This window comes from Oxyura jamaicensis, chromosome 5, assembly GCF_011077185.1.
Source record: "Oxyura jamaicensis isolate SHBP4307 breed ruddy duck chromosome 5, BPBGC_Ojam_1.0, whole genome shotgun sequence".
In the NCBI taxonomy this organism is placed as follows: domain Eukaryota; kingdom Metazoa; phylum Chordata; class Aves; order Anseriformes; family Anatidae; genus Oxyura; species Oxyura jamaicensis.
This window is the reverse complement of record NC_048897.1, coordinates 62,827,850-62,851,748: the sequence shown is the minus strand read 5'-3', so window position 1 is coordinate 62,851,748 and position 23,899 is coordinate 62,827,850. Positions and strand designations below refer to the sequence as shown.

The following is a 23,899-nucleotide window of genomic DNA, read 5'->3' as shown; positions in this document are numbered from 1 at the left end:
CATGGAGCCTGAGAGACAATGAGTAGGGAGCTGGCCAGGCACTCTTGAGCCGATGTTGGTGCTCTCTGATGGCAGAGAGCGAAGACATGCTGCAGGAGTCCCAGGTCTGTTCTGGTACAGGTGGATCCACTTCCATTGCCTCCTCCACATCTTCTGGTGGATCCAGCTCCATGGGCTCCATGGTGTTTGGTAGGAGGATAAGCCAGTCTTTGCCCGGGACCTCCCAAATGGGATGCCTTCTGTCCGGAATGTTTTCAGGCCAGGGTGCTGAACCAGGGGGTCGTCCTGTGCCATTGTTGGTGTGATTTTTCATGCGTGGGTTCCATGCTGCCACCTGTTTTACGGCCGTGCCTGGGTGCCATGCTGTGTTCCCGACCATGGGCACACCTCTGCTCCCCGCGGCTGTCCACCTGATGTTCCTGGCTTTGCCCCATGCCACCATTGTGCATAGGGTAAGGCCGAGGCCCCCTGTTGCTGGGTGTTTGAGGGGGCGGCCTGTTCCCCACATCATTGCGGTACCAGTTGTACCGCCTTTACCTGTCGGTGGGCTGTGTGCCAGATGTCCCTTGAGCACTGTTGTCTCTTGTGCTGCTGGCGCTATTCCTCTGCCCACAACACGTCTCCTTCTTAGCTGCATTCCTTCTTGGTGCTTTTTCGGACACCATCGCTGTCCTCACACACCAAGGAAGGCCATTTCTCGCCTTTCTGCTTCTACTCTCCTTCCTGCCACATATGCTGGCTCTCAGGAGCTAGTCACTGAGCTAGTGGTGGGCCAGTTCCAGGGGGCCTGTTTTATACACAGCAAAGGTGGGGCAGTGGTGGCCACTGTGACCTCATCAAGCCTCTATGATGGTGTAGCCCACGCGTGGCTAAAGGCGGCTGTGTAGGGAGCGACCTGGAAGATGCCCTCAAGTGGCAGAAGGAGGGTTGGGGGGGCTGAGGACCCATTTGGCTTGCCTGAGAGAAAAGCAGCCCCTTGGCCACAGGGACTCCCCTTCACCTACTGTATTCCACAACATTTTCCAGCTCAGGCTCTAGCCTCTCATCAGTGTAACAGAATCACAGAAACATTAAGGTCGGAAAACACCTCCAAGATCATCTGGTCCAACCACCCCCCTACCACCAATGTCACTCAATAACCCATGTCCCCAAGCACCCCGTCCAACCTTTCCTTGAACACCCCCAGGGACGGTGACTCCACCACCTCCCTGGGCAACCCGTTCTGGTGCCTGACTGCTCTTTCTTATCTATTATATATTATTAATATTATCTATTACTGTTTTATTAATACTTATTGATTAACTTAATAGATATTAATATTTGATTTGTTTTCTAAGTATCTGTTTTCTAATATCCAACTGACATCATTGAGATTTACTACTTCAAAAATGAAAATTCTGCTTTATGTAGATATTTGAAAAATTAGTAAACCTGGGGGGAAAAAAACGAATGGTGTGTGAATTAGAAAACACTGTTGTAAATATCTCAGCTGTAAATGAAGAACGAGAAAGTAAGTTTGATAAGTTTGCAAAAATAGTACTCTAGAATCAAACAGTATTAGATTTATTAGTAACCTCATAAGGAGGAGCATGCAGTGTAATTAATACTAGTTGCTGTATATATGTAGATCAAATGGGGTGAATTTGACTGATCTCAAATATATTTGGGAAAAAAAAAACAAAAACACAACAAGATCCTACATAGAGTAGCTCAAGATGACAGTTCCTGGGGATTTAGAAACATTTGGGAGAAACTAACTTCATGGTTACCTGACTAGAATTGGCTCAAACAACTATTTGTTGGTATTGTAATAATAATGGCATTGTGTATCTGTCATCCCCTGTGACATCCGAAGAAGAATATTGCACCTTAACGTTGGAAAAACTCAAGAGTGCAGTATGTGAAGAGGTGCAAAAACAATAGGAGTAAGAAAAGAAGAGGGGGGAATAGTGGGAAACAAAATTTTTTTTTTTTTTTTTTTTTTTTTTTTTTGCAGAAGAGAATTATTTTTCTTTATTCCAAGGTAGTTGTGTAGTCATAATAAGGAAAAACGCTATGTAGATAAGTGGACAGTAGAAGGCCTCACTGTTCCAAAATAAGGCAGAAGCTTGAGGAAAAGAGGATGAGCAGTGTGAGAACAGTAAAACAAAGATCACAAGTTCTCAAAACATAAGAAAGGAGAAATTAAAGGGTTGAAAAAAAGAAAAATTGTACATATGTGGTATAGAGGAGCGTTGAGTAGCTTGTGAACCTGTAGTACTCAGCCAATGAGGAAACGGGAGGTGATCAGGCGTCGGGTAATAGGGAATAAAAGGTTATGATTTGTTTACTAAAATGTGCTCCTGATTGACAGAATGCCCACCATTGCAATTGCGAATAAAATAGCTTCACAGAAGATCCTGTCTGAAGAAAATTATCTGAGATTTTTCTCACAGCATTGCTAGGGCCTGTCTCAAGCCCATCATTCTCTCTTCCTTTCATTTACTGAAGCAAAGATCGCCTCATGAAGGGATATCCATGAACTAAGTGATCCCTTCACATCCAGCCTCTACAGCTGTGGGATGATTAATGTCTTCTGTCTCCTTATGCTCCCTGCCTCAATTGTGCCCTGCTCCTGCCCCTAGGAGGAGGAGGCAAGGTAACATGAAATAGTTTTTTAGCACTGCTTTGTAATGCTGAATAGGGGAAACTTGACAAACAAAATCTTTGTGGGTTTGTTAAAAGTAAACAACCAACCTGTGACTAATGTTAAAACTTAATTATGTTAATATTAAACATTATTATGTTGCATGATTATGACTTCTGCATTTGTGAGGGGAGTTCTGTACTATATGTACCTCTGTACCACATGGAGACAGGTGGTAGAGTGCATGATTTCCAAGCACTAGATCTACACCATGTTCCCGTTCCATCTGTGGCTGTTCTTTCTCTCCAATTGCAGTTACCAAGTCAGCTTAGTCAAATGGAGTCCTTATTTGAAAAATTCTGCACTGAAAGGCAAATGTATCTATCTGTATAAGCCTGTTTGTTTCCATAATTAGAAACTGAATCAACAGTGTATTGAAGATGACACATTTTCTCATTCCCTTTCTTCTCCCTATGGTGGCATAAAGCAGCGAAGCACAATAATTAATGAAAAAGTCTGTTAATTATTCATGCAATGTATCTGAAGTGGAAAAAAACAGAGCACAGCTTAAAAATATAATATAAAGTATAATATACACTGAAGACAATCAGTGCCATCACAAATTGTATGATCAGTTCTAGGGGGAGAGTCGTATCATTCAATCCAGTTGGGCTCTGAAAACTGTCAAAGACAATTGAACTCAGATTTCTAATGTAACAGTCAGAAAAATGTAGACTGCTTGAAGAAAACAAAACAAAACAAAAAACCTGACTTAAGTATCCAGCTAGGTCATCTTTAAAGTTCTGCAATACTGACTTTCTAAGCTTCATTTGAACGTCTGCTGTGTCTTGTGGTTGAGTCAAAAGGATATGTTTTTTTTAGTAAACTATTTTTTCTTCATGGGGAATCTGCTTGATAGGTTTTGTAAGACAAAGGGTGTGCATAACGCTCTGGTCAGCCCTCTGCCTTCGCAAAGCAAGGCTATGCTGTTTTAAATAACAATGACCAGAAAATGGCTGCAAAATACTGCTTTCTCTCCTGTGGACACACTACAGAGTCACAGCTGGCAGGTCAGTATCAAAGATTAGGTGAAATGCAGCGCTCTCCTCTGCCTCCTGGGGCTGATACTGAAGTCCAGAGAAGGATTCCTCGATACAGACTGATCATGGGTAAGCCTGTAAGGTTCCCCTGGGACTCTCTCTCGCCATTCACTTTATTTGCAAAAAGCTGCAGTGTGTATTAAAAGTGCATACTGCATAGTAAATGTCACAGCTATAATGTGCAGCTCAAGTTGCACTGGTGGCAAGCCAAGATTTGGGTTCTGTTCCATTTCCACTTATTTCCATACTAAACCTAGATATGGAAAAGACTTTGTGTTTGCTCAAGCTTACAAAGTCAGTCCACATTAGGAAATGTGTATGACAGGAGTAAGAATAGCCCACTTGCTAAGAAAGAAGGTGATTGAGAGAACAGTGACTGTTTCAAAAGCACTGATTTTCAAGTCTTTGATTAGAGCTTGCTTTCCTTTTACATATTTGATACTCAGCAGTGATGCTGCTGATTGTTGTGGGAAATACAGCTTCCTGATATTGCAAAACTATGAACAGCCACTTGCACTGAGAACAAAGCTTTGATCTCTTATTGCTTTGATATTAATTTTCCACCATGTTGCATTTTGGGAATAGATAACTGTTTTGGACAATTTTTAGAGAGGCACAATTTCAATAACTTAATTGTATTCTTTTCAATTTAAGCTGCTGTTAGCTAGTGGTTGGTTTGATCATTTTTCGCTTGCTACAAATCTGTGTGTTGGAGATGAGCAATAAGAATGTGTTGCTTTGCACAAACACAATAGAAAACATGAATGTAATTGTGGGCTTTCTAAGGGAAAAAAGTGTACTGATCAACATCCAGCAAATCTAGTATGAAGTAGAAGAGTGCTCTGTACTATGTGAGTTAATGTTTCACGTAAATGTAGATTTCTGAGTCTTGTTTATTCAAGACAATGCAGTCAAAGAGAAAACAATAATATGAGCATAGATAAAAGATAGGAGCAATGTCAATTGAAAAATTTTAGGAATATATCAAGTTCATTCTGAAAACATAGCTACAGTTTAAGTACTGCGATGGACTTCCGTTATAGATTATTTCATTTTAATTATTGTTGGTGGTTGTTTTCAGAAAAACTGTACACATTAGCACTTTTATTTGGTATTCTCTTGTTTCGATGCAGAGAGTTCATTTCTGTCAAGGTACATGGTATGCATAGCCCTGCAACACCAGAACAACCAGCTGCAAGAGCATTCTTGCCTGGTGGCTCTCTGGGAGCCTCTCAAAAAGGGGTGGATTTAAGGAATTGTTTCACTTGATCATCTTTTCCCTTCCTCCTTACCCTGAGAAGTAGACCCATTCAGGTCATATGGGCTGCAGCAGTCTTTAAGCTAGAGGACCCCTTGTGCAACAGCTTGGTTCCTCTTTAGAAGAACTTAGAAACTAATGTGTCCTAAGAGAGGACACATCCATTTACTTTCCAAGGATGAACATTTAATGTGGCTAAAAAAGTGTGTTTGCTTTTAACTTTCTCTTGCATTAACCATTCTAGTGTGCATACTGTCCAGATCTGATTGAGGTGACCAGTTCCTAGAGTGGTTGGCTTATGCTGGTGAGGAGTTACTGGGTTCAGTGCAGAAATCTTCCCCTGGCTTGCAGCTAGGAGCAGATTGCACAGCTAACACCTGATAAAACAATGAAGATCATTGGTTATGTTTAAAACCCAAACAAACAAGCTGTTGTATTTTAGTATCTTCACATTGATTGGTAACTTCTTGTTCCCCAAACACATCCAGCTATTGAATTTATTTGAACAATATAGGACCTATATTTGGGTTTGCAGCGTGTTCAAGAGGTTTGCTGTTGTACACACATGTTGATCATGTGTGTTATACCCAACATAGGCAGACCGCAAAGTTGCAGGATAGACAGAAGAGTTGTGTGAAATTGTGCCTGTGCCTTCTGTTAGCATTGCCCTGAGGTTTGTGTTTTCACATGGTTGCAAGTCAGTTTGAAATGGGCAGATTAACATTGGACTGCCTAGCAGATTTAATGAGATATAAAATTCTCTGAAAGCAATCAATACATACATTGGTTATTATATATATATTACACATGTGTAATCCACATTAAAGAATGAATGAAATAAGAATGTGTTGAAGAACAAATGTTAGAAACTACAGGGGAAAACCCATGGTTTGTTTTTCATGCAAGTGTATTGAGACCAGAAATATGACATTGATGGAAGCACTTTGTGAATATTGTTATTACTACATTGGGCCTTTATGAAATGTCACAGACTTCCTGAAGCTTATGGGGATGCTAAATACCTTGTAGTCTGGCTAATAGGATCATTTTTTTAATGAAAAATTTATTTCACGTTAGCGAGAGCATTAGAAGCTACAACCAAGGGATACCTTGGCATTGAACATCTGAGCAAAAACCCAAAGGTTTTTTCTCTAGGAAATAGGAAAAACAGTGGCATGACCAACTTATCTGGTGCGTATGTATGGATCAGGGACTGAAATCAGCAAGGGAAGAAAACTGTGGAAATGGCAGATGGCACACACAAGGTTCAGAGGAGCAGAGCTGTATGGGAAGCAAACAGATTTCTGAGTAAAAAACCTATTTCATGTGTTTTGATGGAAGTAATGTGTTCACTTTTTTTGTGAACCTTCAGGACTGCACACAAGCATACCTGACTTGTATAAACAACTAGCTCTTGAACAGAAGCTCAGTGAAAATACTCATGCTTGGTCCAGCCAGCATGGCAGAAGCTAAGGTACTCCCTTCCCACTGCAGACTCCAGGGTGCTGCTCCCTCCTGGGTTGGGCTGGGGGCCACCAGTTGCCTGATGCCCCCCTATTTCAGTGTGCTAGGGACTGTGCAATGCATGGAAAAAGCCAAGTGTGGTCTCTAGAGCTTCAAGTCTAAATAGACCAAAAAGAAGAAACAAGTGTGGTGATCACATTTCACAGGTGCAGAATTATTTATGAAGAAGTTAAGTGGCTTGCCCAAGATTTCACAGGAAGGGCTAGGCAGAATTGAACTCTTAATGCAGATCTGACAATTTCCAGTTTATCATCATAACCACAGGAGTAATATTCTGCCTTGCAGCAAAGACATTTCAGGATTTTTGTGGAGAGATTGTGAAGAAAGGGAACTTAATAATGCCAAGGGAATTCTCAGTGCTACCATAATGTAAATAGAACATTGCAATGCTAATAAACAATAATAGTGAACACTATATTTCAGTTCTTCCTATTGAGTTTTCTCATGCAGTGGTCTTAAAGCCAGAGATGTAATAACTGTCGAAGTAGGTCATCATGTTTTAATTAGGAATAATTCTCCTCCAGTGCTTTTACTGGTCTTTGTTCTGCTGAAAAAACGAGTAGAAGCCATAGAACTTTTTAGCTGAGATAGTAAGGTATTGTCCAAGTTCAGGGAAAAAAAAAAAAAAAAAAAAAAGGAAAAAGTACAAATAATTAATTTTATTATTTTCTTTCATTTCTTGAAATATTAGTAAAGGAAGTTAATGGACAATACTTTGGCTTATTTTTTCTGGAAATATAAGATAGTTAACCTATTTGTTGCTACAGTAACATAATATGTACTTATGTAGCTATGGTACTTTATGACTGAATGCTTTATTTTGTGGCATGTTAATGTTAAACAGCGACAGGATTTTGGCAATCAGGCTGAATTGTTACACTTCATTTTTTATTACTATATAATTTGCATTCCTTCTTTCTTTTTCTTTTCCTTTTTTTTTTTTTTTTTTTTTTTTTTTAGAAGTCTTAGTATTTAAATCAACATGGAGTATTCTGTGAGAAGACTCCTGTTTTGCTGAAAGAGTGGATTTTTACATCTTGGCGAGCTGCTGTTTCTTAACATCCAATTCTTTCCTTTGCACAGAAGAACTCAAAGAGAAACTAAAGAAGTATGTTGATGAAGTGAATGCTCGGAAGCCTGGTTTCATCAAGGTTGTTCGACACAGCAAACAAGAGGGGCTGATTCGATCTCGAGTTAGTGGATGGAGAGTAGCCACAGCACCAGTAGTTGCTCTCTTTGATGCCCATGTGGAATTCAATGTGGGATGGTATGTGTCTCCTTGTATTTATCTGATAAAGGGGCCTTTTCTAAGCACTGTTTGTGAATTACTAAATGCTATTTCTCTTGCATATAGATGATGAATTAATATTTTGATCTTTTTAATAAGGATTCAGAGATGGACACAATCACCAAAAATGTGTCTGTGCTATGTAATACTCTGTATATATTTTTCTAGTGTGAGTTATCTCCTGGTGTAATTACAATGTATTTAACTAAATTGGAAAACTGTGCATTAAGTGAGCTCACACTTGTTGTCAAAATATATCTAAAATATCCGAATCTATTGTGTATTATTGTTTTTCTTTCAAGTAAATGGTAATTTTGACATAAAGAAGCTGAGTAAGGTAGGCTAGTTACAGATACCAGGTTAGGGTTTGCAGTTAGGGGCAGCACACTTATGATTCAGGTTTTGCTTCTTTGAGTTGCTTGAGTTCTCTTCAAATCTCAGGGCAATATTGTAAATTGTTCTCAGCAAACAGAAAATGCTTCACATTTATGTAGCTTTCAAATATCTTATATTACTAATAAAGGACAAACTGCTGAGAAAAAAAATTATTTTCTATGCTTATATTTTTCAGAGATCAGCTCCCTCCAGTAATGCTCCTTATGGGCAAAGGGCTGAAGCAAATTGACCTTCTTTTAATAATACTAAAAAAGTTTATATTTTACATTATAAACAAAGAAGTGTCATTTTGTCTCTGAGGTTGCTGCTCTTGGCAAAAGTAGTGCATACCTAAAAACATGTATTTGAATTTGTTTGGTCTAGATTTAATATATCTGTTTCTTGAGTAAAAAAGATAGTAAAAAGGCAGGAGGTGCTGTCTGCAGGATAAATCTATTATTAACTCTGATCTTGATGTCCTTGATGATATTGAGAGCCTGTAGTTATCATTACTTGGTAGCAGGGGTGTAAATGCTCTGTGATATGCACATAGTAATTTCTTCCATTTCCAGCTAACATCAAGGATAATAACAGAGAGCCCTTGATAAAATATTGTACTGCATTATTTTGGGGCAGGTCCCGCTCTGTCAAATCTCTGTCTTAAAGCAATGAAAACTCTGAATAGCTAACACCTATAGACATTGCTCCTTCTGAAATACACAGTGTAAGCTGCTATTTCCATCAGTGCTATCCTACTACATAGTCTTAATTTTTTATTTTATTTTATTTTTTAGGGCTGAACCAGTGCTCACTAGGATAAAGGAAAACAGAAAAAGGGTCATTTCTCCATCATTTGATAACATTAAGTATGATAATTTTGAAATAGAAGAATATCCCCTTTCAGCACAAGGGTTTGACTGGGAGCTATGGTGCCGCTATCTGAACCCTCCTAAGTCATGGTGGAAACTGGAGAACACAACTGCTCCAATAAGGTAACATGCAACTGTGACCCAGATTAGTGTATTGCAGGAAATGCTCATCTAGATGTGACAGATGGTGTGTGGTCTCAGCTATGTAATAGGTCTTACTGACTGCAATGTTAAATTAGATGTTAAATTAGTTAAATGTCCTTGATCTGTGTCCTTGCTCCCCCTACATATATCAAGAAAACCTTTATCAGTAGATGTTTTTTAATAGGTTTCATTGTTATTAGCATGGAAAACAAACAAACAAACAAACAAAAAAGCCTTAGCTAAAATGAAACAGTAGACTTGAATATTCAGCCGTGCTCTTCCTCCAAATGTTGTCTGATAATTTAGTGGTAATGGGCCAGAAACAGATTTTTTTTTTTTTACAAATACATTATATAACATAACTAATCTGACAGTTGAATTCTTCATAATACTGCCACATAGCTTTATAGCTGTATTATGTCATCGGAGTTAATGCTGGTCCACCAAAAGCTTATTAGCAACAACTGTAATAAATTCTTGCTTTTGTACAGTCTAGCTGTGTTTTTTGTTATCACGGCTAGAGCATTGTTGGGCTGGCCCAGAACAATACCCTTACCTCTGGGAGGAAGATAAAGACTTCTGAGTCCCCCTGAAGCTCTGCTGAGATTCCAGTCCTCTTTCTGTCTAGGCATTCATGCCAAGGAGGTCACGGGTACCTTTTATCTAACTCTGCAGAAAACAAGCATGAAGACCGTTTTCACCAGCTGCAAAGCAGAACCTTAAATAGCAGCAGCAACATTGGGAGTTCATCAGTAGCACTCAGTTACTTGTTTCCATGCAGTTAGTGCAAGGGGTATCTCATCCAGTGGTTTTGTCTTTTCAGGCAGGCATCTCTTCTGGGGAGTTGTCAGCTTAGACACTGGTCTGCCCTGATCCACGTGCTGATCATTAGAACAGAATTCAGAATTGGGAAGTAGCAGCTAAAAATTCACAGGTTTGCCACAGACATAAAAAGGGGTGGTAATTTCCACGTCATTAGAAGGGTTTCATAGCCTTAATGAACTGTGTTATTATTATGAAAATGCCTTGAAATATTCTACTAATTCCTGGAGAGGCAAACCTTCTATATTAATTATGGTAACTTTTTAAAGTTAAAGGTACCTAAGCTCAGAATGAAGAGCAAATCTACTGTTCTGTATTATCGAAAAACTACGTGCTTTGTGAGTACTGTGGAGCAAATATCCTTTAAGAATATTGGATATTTAGATTTTCCCCTAGCCACTTCCCTGGAGCCTTTTATTCAGTGAGATATGGTGTGTGCATGTGATGAATAATTTAAAAACAAACAAACAAAAAACCACGTATTGATGGTGTCTGTCATGCCTCCAAATATGCCTCTAGAATTATAAAAAAGAGAAGCATGTGCTCAGAAAAATACTTCTAAAAGATTGTCAGAAGCAACAGTTAACTTGTTCTCCAGACCCTTCACCAGCTTCATTGTCCTTCTCTGGACTCGCTCGAGCACCTCCATGTACTTCTTGTAGCGAGGGGCCCAAAACTGAACACAGTACTCGAGGTACAGCCTCACCAGAGCCGAGTACAGGGGGACAGTCATGTCCCTAGCCCTGCTGGCCACACTGTTTCTTATGTAAGCCAGGATGCTGTTGGCCTCCTTGGCCACCTGAGCACACTGCTGGCTCATATTCAGCCGACTATCAACCAATACCCCCGTGTCCTTCTCTGCCAGGCAGCTTTCTAACCACTCATCTCCCAGCACTGCTTGGGGTTGTTGCGCCCCAGGTGCAGGACCCGGCACTTGGCCTTGTTGAACCTCATACAGTTGGCCTCAGCCCATCGGTCCAGCCTATCCAGATCCTCCTGCAGAGCCTTCCTACTCTTGAGCAGATCGACACACGCACCTAACTTGGTGTCATCTGCAAACTTACCGAGGGTGCACTCAATCCCCTCATCCAGATCATCAATAAAGATATTAAAGAGAACTGGCCCCAGTACTGTATTAAAGAGTGCTGGCCCTGGGGGACGCCACTAGTGACCAGCCTCCAACTGAATGTAAATCCATTCACCACGACTCTTTGGGCCTGGATACCTAGCCAGTTTCTAACCCAACAAAGTGTGCACCAGTCCAAGCCATGAGCAGCCAGTTTCTTGAGGAGAATGCTGTGGGAAACCGTGTCAAAAGCCTTGCTGAAGTCAAGCTAGACCAAATCCACAGCCTTTCCCTCATCCACTAAGTGGGTCACTTTGTCATAGAAGGAGATCAGTTTCGTCAAGCAGGACCTGCCTTTCATAAACCCCTGCTGACTGGGCCTGATCGCCTGCTTGCCCTGCAAGTGCTGCGTGATGACACTCAAGATAATCTGCTCCATGAGCTTCCCTGGCACTTATAACCCTTCTGAGTGGCCTGCCCTCTTTTCCAAAGATCATAAACCCTCTTTTTTTCCTAAGCTCTAGCCACAACGCCCTGTGCAGCCAGGCCAGTCTTCTTCCATGCTGGCTTATCTTTGGGCACGTGGGGACAGACCGCTCCTGAGCCATTAAGATTTCCTTCTTGAGGAGTGCCCAGCCTTCCTAGACTCCTCTGCCCTTCAGAACTGCCTCCCAAAGGACTCTGCCAACCAGTGTCCTGAACAGCTCAAAGTCTGACCTCCAGAAGTCTAAGACAGCAGTTTTACTGGTCCCCCTCCTGACTTCGCCAGGAATAGAGAACTCTACCGTTTTGTGGTCACTCTGCCCAGGACAGCTCCTGACCACCACATATCCCACCAGTCCTTCTCTGTGAACAGAAGGTCCAGCGAGGCACCTCCCCTGGTAGGCCCACTAACCAGCTGCATCAGGATACTGTCTTCCACACTCTCCAGAAACCTCCTAGACTACTTCCTCTGAACCGTATTGCATGTCCAGAATAGTGCAGGATGTTTTCCCCTGTACTGCTAATTAATATCCTGTTGTTCCTAAATTTACTGATACCAGCATAATTATCAGAAAAGACATTTTTATTTCTCACCAATGTGTATGAATGGTAGGAAAACAAAGAAAAGGCCACACTACTATGCATTCTCCTCCACTGCATCTCATAAAGGTAGAATTGTACTCTGTGGTTGAACTCTATCCTTCTTAATATTAGCTCTGCTTAGTAGAAGTTGGCTAATTCAGGTCATGACATAAATATAGCTTGTGGATTTGGTAAAGGTATGTGACTTGTTTAAATTTGGCTTAGGACAATGGACTAGTGTTATTGAATGCTGGGAAGGGCAGGCATTTCTTAATTCAGCATTGCAAAAGTTTACCTGGAAGTTCCTTTTGAAGAAATCACTTCCTCTTTAACATAAACTTTTAAAGATGAATGTTTTCTTAAATGCAGATGAGCCTAGCTTCTAGCTAAACTTAGAAAACCATACACCATTGGGTATCCCTTTTAATTATCACAGACACCTGAGAACTTAGTAGGGATAGACTATTCCACATTTTGGCTACAATAGCTGGAGCCTCAGAAACAAAGTTGCAGCTGTTGGGTCTAGTCTTTTTAAATCCTTAAATCCTGCCTGTTGTGGTGAATGTGTTTGTCCAATCATTTTTAGTCTGTTTTCTTTCAGTGCTTTCTTCACCATAGAATCACATTAGAAAACAAAGCTGAATAAATCTATTTGAGGACTACCTTCTTAAGAATCCATCTTGACACACTGTTTGACACACTGTTTGACCCAGCAAAACAGTCAATTTTGGAATAATAAAATTGTTTGTATTCTGTCTGTTAATTTTGCTTGCTCCTGTTTTTTCTTCCAGAAGTCCTGCATTGATTGGGTGCTTCATAGTAGACAGAGAATATTTCCAAGAGATTGGCTTACTAGATGAAGGCATGGAAGTATATGGAGGGGAGAATGTGGAGCTTGGAATCAGGGTAAGGAACGTAAACAAACAGCACTGGTGGCTTCCATTAGAAAGTACGACCTGGTCTTTATTATAGGGAAAAAAAAAGGAATTACATATGTGTAGGTGACAACATGCAAAGAACATGCATACTTGTGATGGTTTTACTCGGGTGGGCGACCGAGTTCCACCACAACCGCTTGTGATGGTTTTACTCGAGTGGGCAGCCGAGCTCCACCACAACCGCTCTCTCACTCCTCCCCTCCTCAAAGAGGAAGGGGGAGAAAAGACAACACAAAGAGCTCGAGGTTTGAGATGAGAATGATTTAATTAAGGAAAGGGGAATGGGGAGAAAGAGAAACAAAAGAAACAACAAGGCCGCGCGGAAGCACAGAGAGAAAGAAAAAAAAGTTATTCTCTACTTCCCATCAACGAGCGATGTTCGGCCACGTCCCGGGAAGCAGGGCCTCAAAACGTGTACCGGTTGTTCAGGAGAGCCCCTCCCCCACGAGAGCCCCCTTTTATTGCTGAGTGTGACATCATGTGTTATGGAATATCCCTTTGGTTGGTTTAGGTCAGCTGCCCTGGTGATGTCCCCTCCCCATCAATTGCCCACCCCCAGCCTGCTGGCTCTTGGGGGCCTGGAAGGAGTTCTGATGTTGTGCCAGCACAATAGACACAACACTGGAGTGATACCAGTGCTGTTCCAGCTATGAGTGCAGAGCACAGCACTGTGTGGGCTACTGCAGGGAAAGGTGACTCCATCCCAGACAGACCCAACACACCGCTCTCTCACTCCCCCTCCTCAAAGAGGAACAGGGAGAAAATATGATGATTTGGGCTCAAGGGTTGAGATAAGGACAGGGAGATCACGCAGTAATTATTTTGATGGGCAAAACAGACTCAGCATAGGGAGATAGCAAGATTTATTGGCTATTACTAACAAGCTAGAGAAGTGAGAAACAAAGGAAAGAAACCAAAAGCACCTTGTGCCCCCCATCCACCCTCTTCCACCTCCTCCCCACGAGCAGCGCCGGAGAACGGGGGAATGGAGGTTATGGTCAGTCTATAGAAATTCTTCTCTGCCACTTCTTCTCAGTCACTCTCGTCCCCTGTGCTGTGGGGTCCCTCCCACGGGATGCAGTCCTTGCTGAACTGATCCAGCATGGGCTTCCCACAGGCAGCAGCTCTTCAAGAACTGCTCCAGATATGGGTCTGTACCACGGGATCCATCCCTCGGGAGCAAACTGCTCCAACCTGGGTTCCCCTACGGGCAGCAGCTCCTGCCAGGTCACCTGCTCCTGCGTGGTCTCCTCTCTACGACCTACAGGTCTGGCCCAGAATCTGCTCCGGCAGGGGTCTTCCACAGGCCGCAGTCTCTGTCAGTGCAGGTCCACCTGCTCCACTGTGGTCTCCTCCACGGGCTGCAGTGTGGAACCCTGCTCCACCGTGGTACTCCATGGGCTGCAGGGGGACAGCCTGCTTCACCATGGTCCTCACCACAGGCCGCAGGGGACTTCTGCTCCTGCACCTGGAGCACCTCTCCCCCTCCTTCTTCGCTGACCTTGGCACCTGCAAGGCTGTTCCTCACTCCTCTCACTCTCCCAGCTGCTGTGTGGCGCAGCGTTTTTTTCCCTGTCTTAAATCTGCTCTCACAGAGGCGCAAACAACATCACTTATTGGCTCAGCTCTGGTCAGCAGTGGGGCCCTCACCAAACATGGGGCAGCTCCTAGATTCTTCTCACAGAAGCCACCCCTACGCCCCCCTGCTACCAAAACCTTGTCATGTAAACCCACTACAATACTACTGCTCTGTAGTTGTAAGGATTGTTGCATTTGAGAAGGGGAAAAATATATCTTTTTAAAATATATATCTTTAAAATATAAATATATATATAATATTATATACATATATTATATACATATACATAATATTATATACATATTATATTATATAAAAATATATAAAATATATATATTTTAAAAAATCCCATATCTTTTTAAAGATCTTATATGGAAAAAGAATATAAATACAGAATTTGGTATTATTCTGCAGAGATGTTACCTAAAACTCCCTGTGTACCAATGATCCTGGGCTCAGTAAGGAGGATAGTTTCTCATAGATGTAATGCGAAAAGCCTTTCTAGATTAATTTGTTTATTTAAATTAGGAAAATCACTATGGATCAAGCTGAAATATACAGGCATTTATGCTGCCTTCTCTCTACAGGGGAGTTAAGGTATTCATAAAGTACTGAAGTTACACAAGTGCACATACTTTCTTCTTCCATCTGTTTACTGTGTGTAGTATTTTGTGTGTTTTGTGAACCTCTTTCCATCTCTCATCACAACTAAATACCATCCACAAATACAGTGTTGCTCATTTTGAGAATCTTTCAAGTTTTTTGATACAAGAGAAATTCCTAGATTGATAGGCGGTAGTGAAAAATGGAATGATGTGTGTTATAAAAATCAAATTCTAAACCCTGCTATTGAAATGTTAGTGGAAGATAGTATTTTGTGCTTTTTCATTGCCAGATTAAAAATATAGTTATATAATAGCAAAAAAAAAAAAAAAAAAAAAAAAAAAAGAATTTAAACAAAAAATAAATAATTCTCTGATGAGACTGTGAGATATAACCAAAAAATAGTCATTCTTACTTCTGGGTTTCTGCAATTCCTTTCCTCCTCTCTGTCAGAGATAAAATATTATTGCAGGAAGACTGAAGGGCAGGTACCCTCTCAGTTATGTTAGAGCACAATTGTAAGGATAAGGACAGAGAAAACCAGGACTGCTTCTTTTAATAACACCATTCTCTTCACTGTGAGGGCCAGAGAGCCTTATTCTGCTCCTGAAACACAATTTTGCAGCTCAGTGTTTCAATGAGTTGAAAATTAGTGTCACTTTGATTTTACTTTTCTTTCCACAACTGATGAAACTATAGTCTCTCTGTGAGCATAAAGAGTTTTATCTAGTTCTGCATCACGAGATATATGCTATCCAGTCCGTTAGACTTAGCCTTGCAGCAGCTGATCATGATGAGTACTTTGAAAGACAAGACCAGAGAGACAGAAATCTCTGTATAATTGAAACTTTGGAGTAGACTGGATCACTGGAATAAGGCCCAACACTGCTCTGATTTCCTTATGCTTTTTTTTTTTTTTTTTTTTTTCCCTTGTCTCCAGTGAAGCACTGCCTGACCTACATAAAATACTTTCATCTGCAGCAGATTGTAATGTGCAAGGTAGTGTAATGTATGCTGCCTCATCTAACTTTATCCTGACTCGGATCTGTGTTCTTAGCTGTATCAAAACAAATCACTGAGCAGATTTTTCAACAGTTTATTACTAACTCTTTTCACAATTCTCAGCATATCCCAGATGATACAAGGATGAATATAAATGTACAGTGCAATATTAAAGCTTCTGGAAATCATAGTATTTTTTCTATAGTTGTTAAGCTTCATAAGCAAACTTATTTCCTTAGCCATCTGCTGTGGGTGCATACCCATACAGTTTCTTGGCAAAGTACAGGTCACTCCTAAGAACGTGCTGTCACAATGTGGGCAGTCGTGCCATCCAGTTGCATCCTTAGCACTCATCCTTAGTGGTGCTGTTTGATTTCTTTTAGATAGGGCTATGCACAAAACTATGGTCAGAAGGTGATTGCATGCCAGATGGCCTGTCTTTGGTGCTGAAATACATCTTGTCTCTGCAGCACAAAAATATTTACCTCTAGATTACCTGTGTTGCTTTCAACTGCAGGGCCTACGATGAATCAATACGGACAGTAATTGTTCTTGTGTCCAAGCTGTCCAAAAAGTAGGAACATAGCCTGTTCCCTTTGCAGTATTTAGGTACCGGAAGTCAGTTCTGTCACTGAGAAAATTTATGTAATAAGCATGTAAGAACAAATACTTACAGGATGAGAACAGGTAAACATTCAACTACAGAAAGAGCAGGAAGAGTAAGGATCGTTTGAGTTACTTGTTCATCTTAAACATGTTAAGTAGAACAAGGTCCTGCATCCTTATATTACTATTTTGTTCCAGAGGATATAAAACTACTGTTAGCCAAACTCACACATATCAGCTACAACATCGTATGATGATGTAGATGAACTGATATCAGGGTAAACTTGGTAACTCTGTGCCTATGCACAGAGTCAAAGACTTACTCTCCATTTGCTTTGTTAGCAGCTGCATCTTCAGTGGTGTGAGATGAGATTTAATTTCCTAGCTGAAGTGCTTCTGAGAAGCAAAGTATAGGATTTATTCTCATTATAAAGGAGAAACCACTTATTTTGTCTTCTGAAATCTTGAAATGGTTTGTTTTAAACTAAACTAATGGAGTTCTCACTGCGTACAGCCAGGAATTAGATCCTAAGGCAATGTAATCTTACCCCAGAATCCTCTCCCAGGAGGTATTTTTGTCACCTCATCATCTGCACAAATGTCTAGTTTTTTGTGTTACATGAGAATATGAAAATCTCAACTATTGGAGACTGTAGCTGAAGCACCCATTGTTGGTAAATTGTATCAAACCACAGAAAACAGGTCTTTGGAGGTTTATTCTCTTCACTCTGATGAATTAGTTTCTTTACTCAGTGGTATTTCTCTCAGATTTGGGGTATTATTTTAATTTCTAAGACTTTTACATTGTCTATGGCTTTGTAATAATATTTGTAAAACCTTAAACATATATTATCAAATAAATATTAATAGAATTCTGTTTCCGTGAGCTAGAAGCTGACAGATGAGTTCAAAGTAGGAATACATTTTAAAATCTTAGAAGCAATGCTGTATTTTCACCTCAAGCAAATATTTTCTTGCAAAGCTATTCATGTGACCCATAACTAAATAAAGACTGGCTGGTTGATGCAAGACTTGGCAGCACCCTTTTGAGCAGCTCAGTCTCTTCTTACTCTGGGATTGCTGAAAGATTCATTTACCTTGTCCCAGAATCATATTCTTAATTTCACATTGGGATGAGTAATGATTCCTTTTGGATTATTTTTGATCATTCCCAATTAGATGGACCTGTGTGCTTTGAAGGGACCAGATTATATTTGAAGGGCAAACTGGAATCACACTGCTTATCCAAGAGACCAAATACAAACTCGTAGCAGAAACAAAGTGTGAATATAAGGCTGGGATTTTTCAACTTTATTTATGCTCTCCTTTCCGGGCTGTGTTTGGACAAGCTATATGTGCAGTTACGGAAGCCCCTACAAATCCATTGCAATCAATTAGATACAATCAATTAGGTCCTGTGCTAGATGGTTCAAGACTTGTTTTCAGTAGGCTTCTTAGAGGCTTCTTCCAATTTCTACTGATGTCAGCAGATTTTCTATCAAGCAAATCTGTAGCAATCATTTTGTCTTTTAAAGCAGCCTACATGTTTGATGAAGCTTCCAAATACTGTGTTACAACAAAGTTGTTTGTACTACTTTTAAAGATGCATGAACAAATATTCAGTGATTTGCCTCAGGTCACAAATTAAGTCATCATCAGAGTCAAGGGACTGTAAGCCCAGGCTTTGACTTAGAGTAATTACGTATGTCACAAAGACTTTGTGCTTGCAGATGAATTTATGTTCACAGAGATATAATGGATCTGTTAAATGGGTAAAAGAAACTTTTGTTAGAAGGTAATAGCTCTTTAATGGAAAAGGAATGGGTCTTGCTCCCACTAAAACATATATCAAGTCTCTACATCAGTTGACCTAGAGGAAAAATTACATTTATAGTTCAAATTGAGTAACAGGACTCTACTTTTATAAAGTATATTGCCATAGTGAAATGAGTTGTATTTGCAATTAAATGGCATAAAAAATACATTATCTTCCTTTCCCGTTAGCCTAAAGGTTTGTTTGTAGAGCTTAAGCAAAACTGATCCTGATGCTTTTTTTTGTTGGCGGAGAATTAGAGGGTGGTTTATGAACAGAAAAGTAGGAATGAGTAACATGATCAGAAAACGTTCCAATGTTCTTTGGGGTATTGTCTATGTGGTCCTTCTATGGCAGGGCAAGCAGATTTGAAGTCTATCGTGCCCTCCTCTGATCTTTTTTTTTTTTTTTTTTTTTTCCCTAAATGCAAAGGCCGACTTCCTTTTTCTTTATTTTTATTTTTATTATTTTCACAGAATCACAGAATCATCTAGGTTGGAAGAGATCTCCAAGATCATCTAGTCCAACCTCTGACCTAACACTAACAAGTCCTCCACTAAACCAGATCACTAAGCTTTAAATCTAAACGTCTTTTAAAGACCTCCATGGATGGTGACTCAACTACTTCCCTGGGCAGCCTATTCCAATGCCTAACAATCCTTTCAGTAAAGAAGTTCTTCCTAGTATCCAACCTAAACCTCCAAGTGATTTGGCTCTAGCTTGATTTATCTGTTGTTGTTTGTTTATTTGTTTGTTTTTGTTTGCTTGTTTGTTTGTTTTTAAACCTCCTTCTGCCCCAGCATTTGGGATCATAATTGTTGATTGCTGGCTAGTTTACCCACTCTCTGTCATATGGTGCCTAAAAGCCTATTGATGGCTTACATGTCCCATAATTTCTGATCGTAAGTATTTGTGCATCCCTAGGGTTTCTCACCTGAAATTTCTTTCTGCTAATATGCTCTTATAAAAGTGTTCTTTTTGATAATCACAAGCAAGTGCAACTGTTTGCATTTGTTCCCAAATCTCCACATTTATCTGAAAACATTTTGGGCTTTTTCCTCTTTACATAGAAGTTTCCAGCAATTTTACCTGTCAGTGTTTTTAATATCAGCCATAGATAACACGAAATCATTAATATATTACATGTAAAAAGACAATAATTTTTGTTAAGGAAAACTTTGTAACACTGTACAAGTTAGGCTGTAGTTTCACAACACATTTGACTCAAACAGCTGTCTGGTTTGTATTTTCTCCTCCTTCTTCTTGCCCTCCTTTGTTCACCGGTTTGCACTCCACGTGTGCTTTCGCTGTGTCAGCATAGCTGTCTGAATGTCTGCTCTGTATGCTGTGTCTCTAACACCTCCAGTTTACATATAAACTGTAGATTTTAACTTTTTTTTTTTTTTTTCTTTTTAACTGCAGGATTTTTTATGTTAATCAAGTTGTGATTTATCATGTTGCCACACAAACTGTTGTGTGAGGAAAATTGAGAGGTCAGTGTGCCAAAAGGTAGAAATAACTGGGAGCGAAAAAAAAGTTAAGAATTTTTTCACCCGGCTGCTGTGTTGTGGAACTGTTTGCATGGAGAGAGAGCACCGGGATGTGTCATGTTTGCATAACATCCCTTTTTGTCCTTGCTGCTGGGTCGCCTTTCATGGCACTCCACAGAGCAATATGGATGTTTCCCTAAATTCCCTTCAGAAAATGAATCTAGATGTTTCCCATTCTTGCACTATCAGCCATCATAACTTGCTGTGGTCTTAAAGCCATATTGTAATAGAGATTTTAATAAGTAGGCCATAGCCCTTCCCACTGGGGAACGATTTGCTTTATAGAAAAAGTCCTTAGTGTAAGATCTCAGATAGTGTTGAACAGTATTGGGCTAGTGATGTGTGAAGGAAGAGAGCTCAGAAGTACAGGAGTAACAGTCAAGTTGCTATTTTGAGATAACACTTAAATACTGCTTTTTAAGGTTGTGAAATCTATTTAATTCCATTTTATGAACTAAAAAGAGAACATTACTAGATGGAACTCTCCAAGAAAAATTTCTAAAGATTGACCAAACCTTACTTCTTAGAGGGAGGATCAAATGCTCTCATAGCCCACACTTTCACCAACATTAAATAAATGAAATAAATAAATAAATAAAGTGCTTAACAATGCAAATAGGGTTGAAGAACTTGCCTAGCAGTCTGTGTAACCAGATTTTGTTTTGGAAATCACATCAATTTTTCAAAAATTTTGTTTTGGAAATTACCTCACTGTACTAGTATCCTGAATATCAAGATGACACACACTAAGATTCCCTATTATCAAGGCTGCCATTTTTTCAGACAAATAAGCAGCCTCTATTGAGTATAAAAGAAGGAATTGGCTTTAAATTGTCATGCCTCTAAATGGGTGCCAGTCATGACATAACAAACTGGCTTTCAGTGTCTTGTTCTGTTTTTGTGTCAAGCCTCCAGTAGAATGATTGTTTTTTTCCCCCATTTTGCCCATGAATGCCTCAGCAGGTAACCTGCAGCTACAGCATGTCTAATTATACATACAGACAGCATTACCAGTTTTCCAGTGATTCATTTTTGCATTTTTGCTCTTTCTGGAGATTAACAGTTCCCACAGGAAAGCAAATGATTGATACTGCACCAGCAGTACGTGGCATTGCTCTACCCTACAAGGAAGGAAGAAGAGGCTCTTGGAGGTTTCTCACAGATGTTTTTTCACTGCTTACGCCTGTGTGGTTGCACGTTACCAGCTGGGCATTAATATAGACATCTGGATGTTTTAAGAAAGTAAATTGTTGTTTGCAGTGGTTCGGAAAGAAGTAAAACTATTATAAGTCAATATGCACTTAAAAGTCTGCGGGCTTAGGTCAGATAGAAATTAATTAGTGCATTATTATAAGGTAGCCTGATGTTTAATATCCCTGCTCTTTGTCAGAGCGGGGTGGAAATGACGGTCTAGCTACTGGTATTATGATCCTTCATGGATCAGTCTGGGAAGGTCCATGTTCTTACTAGTTTTAAGTTAATATGTGTCTGAAATTTAAACAAACAGAGAGTTTTTAGTTCTGCAAGACTGTTTGAGTTTGATTGAGTAATCTAATAAAGATCAGAGAAAGACCTGTGTGACAAGGCAAGGGATTGTTGTGTTGTAACAGAACTGAAAGGAAAGGAAAGGAAAATAATAATAGTACTACTAATAATAACATGTACAAAACAAGTGATGCACAATGCAATTGCTCACCACCCGCTGATCAATGCCCAACCTATCCCCAAGCAGCTGGTTCCCCCACCCCGGCTAGCCACCCCTATATATTGTTTAGCATGACATATGCTAAACGGATGGTATGGAATACCCCTTTGGCCAGTTTGGGTCAGCTGTCCGGGGTCTGTCCCCTCCCAGCCTGCACCCCCAGACTGCACCCCAGGCTGCACCCTCAGCCTGCCTGCTGGCAGGACAGTGCGAGAAGCTGAAAAGTCCTTGGCTTAGTGTAAGCATTGCTCTGCAACAATTAAAATATCGGTGTGTTATCAACACTCTTCTCATCCTAAATCCAAAACATAGCACCCTACCAGGTACTAGGATGAAAATTAACTCTATCCTAGCTGAAACCAGGACACTTGGTCTTCTGGTACCGATCAAGGCTTCAGGATTAGTGCAAGATTAACAAGGTTGATCAAGCTGAGTGCACCTGCAGTGGAGGAGAGGAAGGCAAAAACATCAGTGAAAGGCAATACAGTATGTTGCTCTGTGAGTACTTAACCAACGTTGATCTGGTAATTCAGTTTACTTCATTTTAACCTTTTAGGGTAAAAAGTGATTTATTTGACTTCCTACTCTTGACTTACACTTGACAGTGTAGCAGTGATTTATGTCAGTTACTTGCTGTGCCTAGCAATGAGATAGACACATTTGAAAAAGAACAGGATGAAGCCTTACGCCCTAGTGATCCCTGAAGCGTGTTATCTCCTGGTAACACAAGGCATAGAGTAGTTTCCTGCAATTATGGAACAGCAACACAACATATGTGGTTTAACAATACATTGTAAAAGTTTTACAGCTCATGAAGATAAGTGCAAAATTAATCCCTGCAGAACAAAGCAATTTTAAAAGTACATAATGAAACAATTAACTAAAAGGGGAACAAAACTACTGGCAATTAAATATGGGAGGAATCTTTACATGTATTACTTTTTCAATTAGGATGTTTTATAAAGGCACAATTAATGTTAAACGAGGCCTATGAGACAGTTAATGATGAATTCAAAAGTAAGATTTAAGGGAAAATTTACATTTTAGAAATCAAGAGGACTTCTAGTTATGTTAAAGCCTTTTTATTTTCTTCTAAAAATTATTTTAGATTGTTTGGGGGGGTGTGTTTTTGTAGGCTGTTTACAGTTCCATATTATCAGCTCGGTTCTGGAAAAAAGCTATCATCACACATGAATAGATAAGTTTACCTGAAAGTATGAAAGGCTCGTGTGATGATGAGAAGCAGAAGTCTTCAGAAACCTCACAGGGCTTCAGTAAAACAGATTAAGTAATTTTTAAAATCTCTCTCCAGTCTCTGATATGCAACAGAATGCATGCTGTTCTGAGCTCTGACTGTTGGCAGTCAATTGATATTTTTACACCCCAATTTCCCACTCTGCAGGGGTATACACAAGGTCATGATTTTCTTCTCCAGCCCATTCAGCATCTGGAAGCAGGGAGTAAAACAGAGCTTCAGGAAGCAGTGTGTTTTTGTTGTTGTTGTTGTTGTTTTTTCTCTTCCTGTCTGCCTGTATTCTGATTTTTCAAATTCTGCATTTACATGACTCAGGCCAGGACTCTGCGTTTAATTCTACTGTTATGGCAGACTTCTTCAATGGGAGGAACCTGTTCAGGACCACTGTGTAACTGTACAGGGATTGTTGGTGAATGTGGGGAAGGTTAGCCAAACCCAACAGTACTTACTGTAACTATTGCAATTATTTGGTGAATGTTATCTGACTTCAGTGGAGAACGCCTAAATAAAGATTCGTGTGTTTCATCTAGTGACTGTAGATTTTAGGACTACAGAGCCAGATATACAAATCCAAATCCAAATCCAAAGTCCAATCCAAAACCCACCGTATGCTACTGGAAACATGAACATGGATTTCAGTGGGTTTTGTATGTGACCATCCTCCCTATCCTTTCTGCAGTCAGTTGTCAAAACACCAAAATAAAAATGCAG

General features: G+C 40.1%; 1 protein-coding gene across 2 annotated transcripts in view; it reads left to right on the top strand.

Moving 5' to 3' along the window:
• The window catches only part of GALNT18 (polypeptide N-acetylgalactosaminyltransferase 18), a 230,451-nt gene that overhangs the window by 146,121 nt on the left and 60,431 nt on the right, over window positions 1-23,899 (top strand). For both annotated transcript variants that reach the window (XM_035327671.1, XM_035327670.1), the window contains 3 exons: window positions 7,592-7,775; window positions 8,966-9,163; window positions 12,929-13,043. In XM_035327671.1, the coding sequence (XP_035183562.1) occupies window positions 7,592-7,775; window positions 8,966-9,163; window positions 12,929-13,043 (497 nt within the window). The remainder of the gene's footprint in view (window positions 1-7,591; window positions 7,776-8,965; window positions 9,164-12,928; window positions 13,044-23,899) is intronic.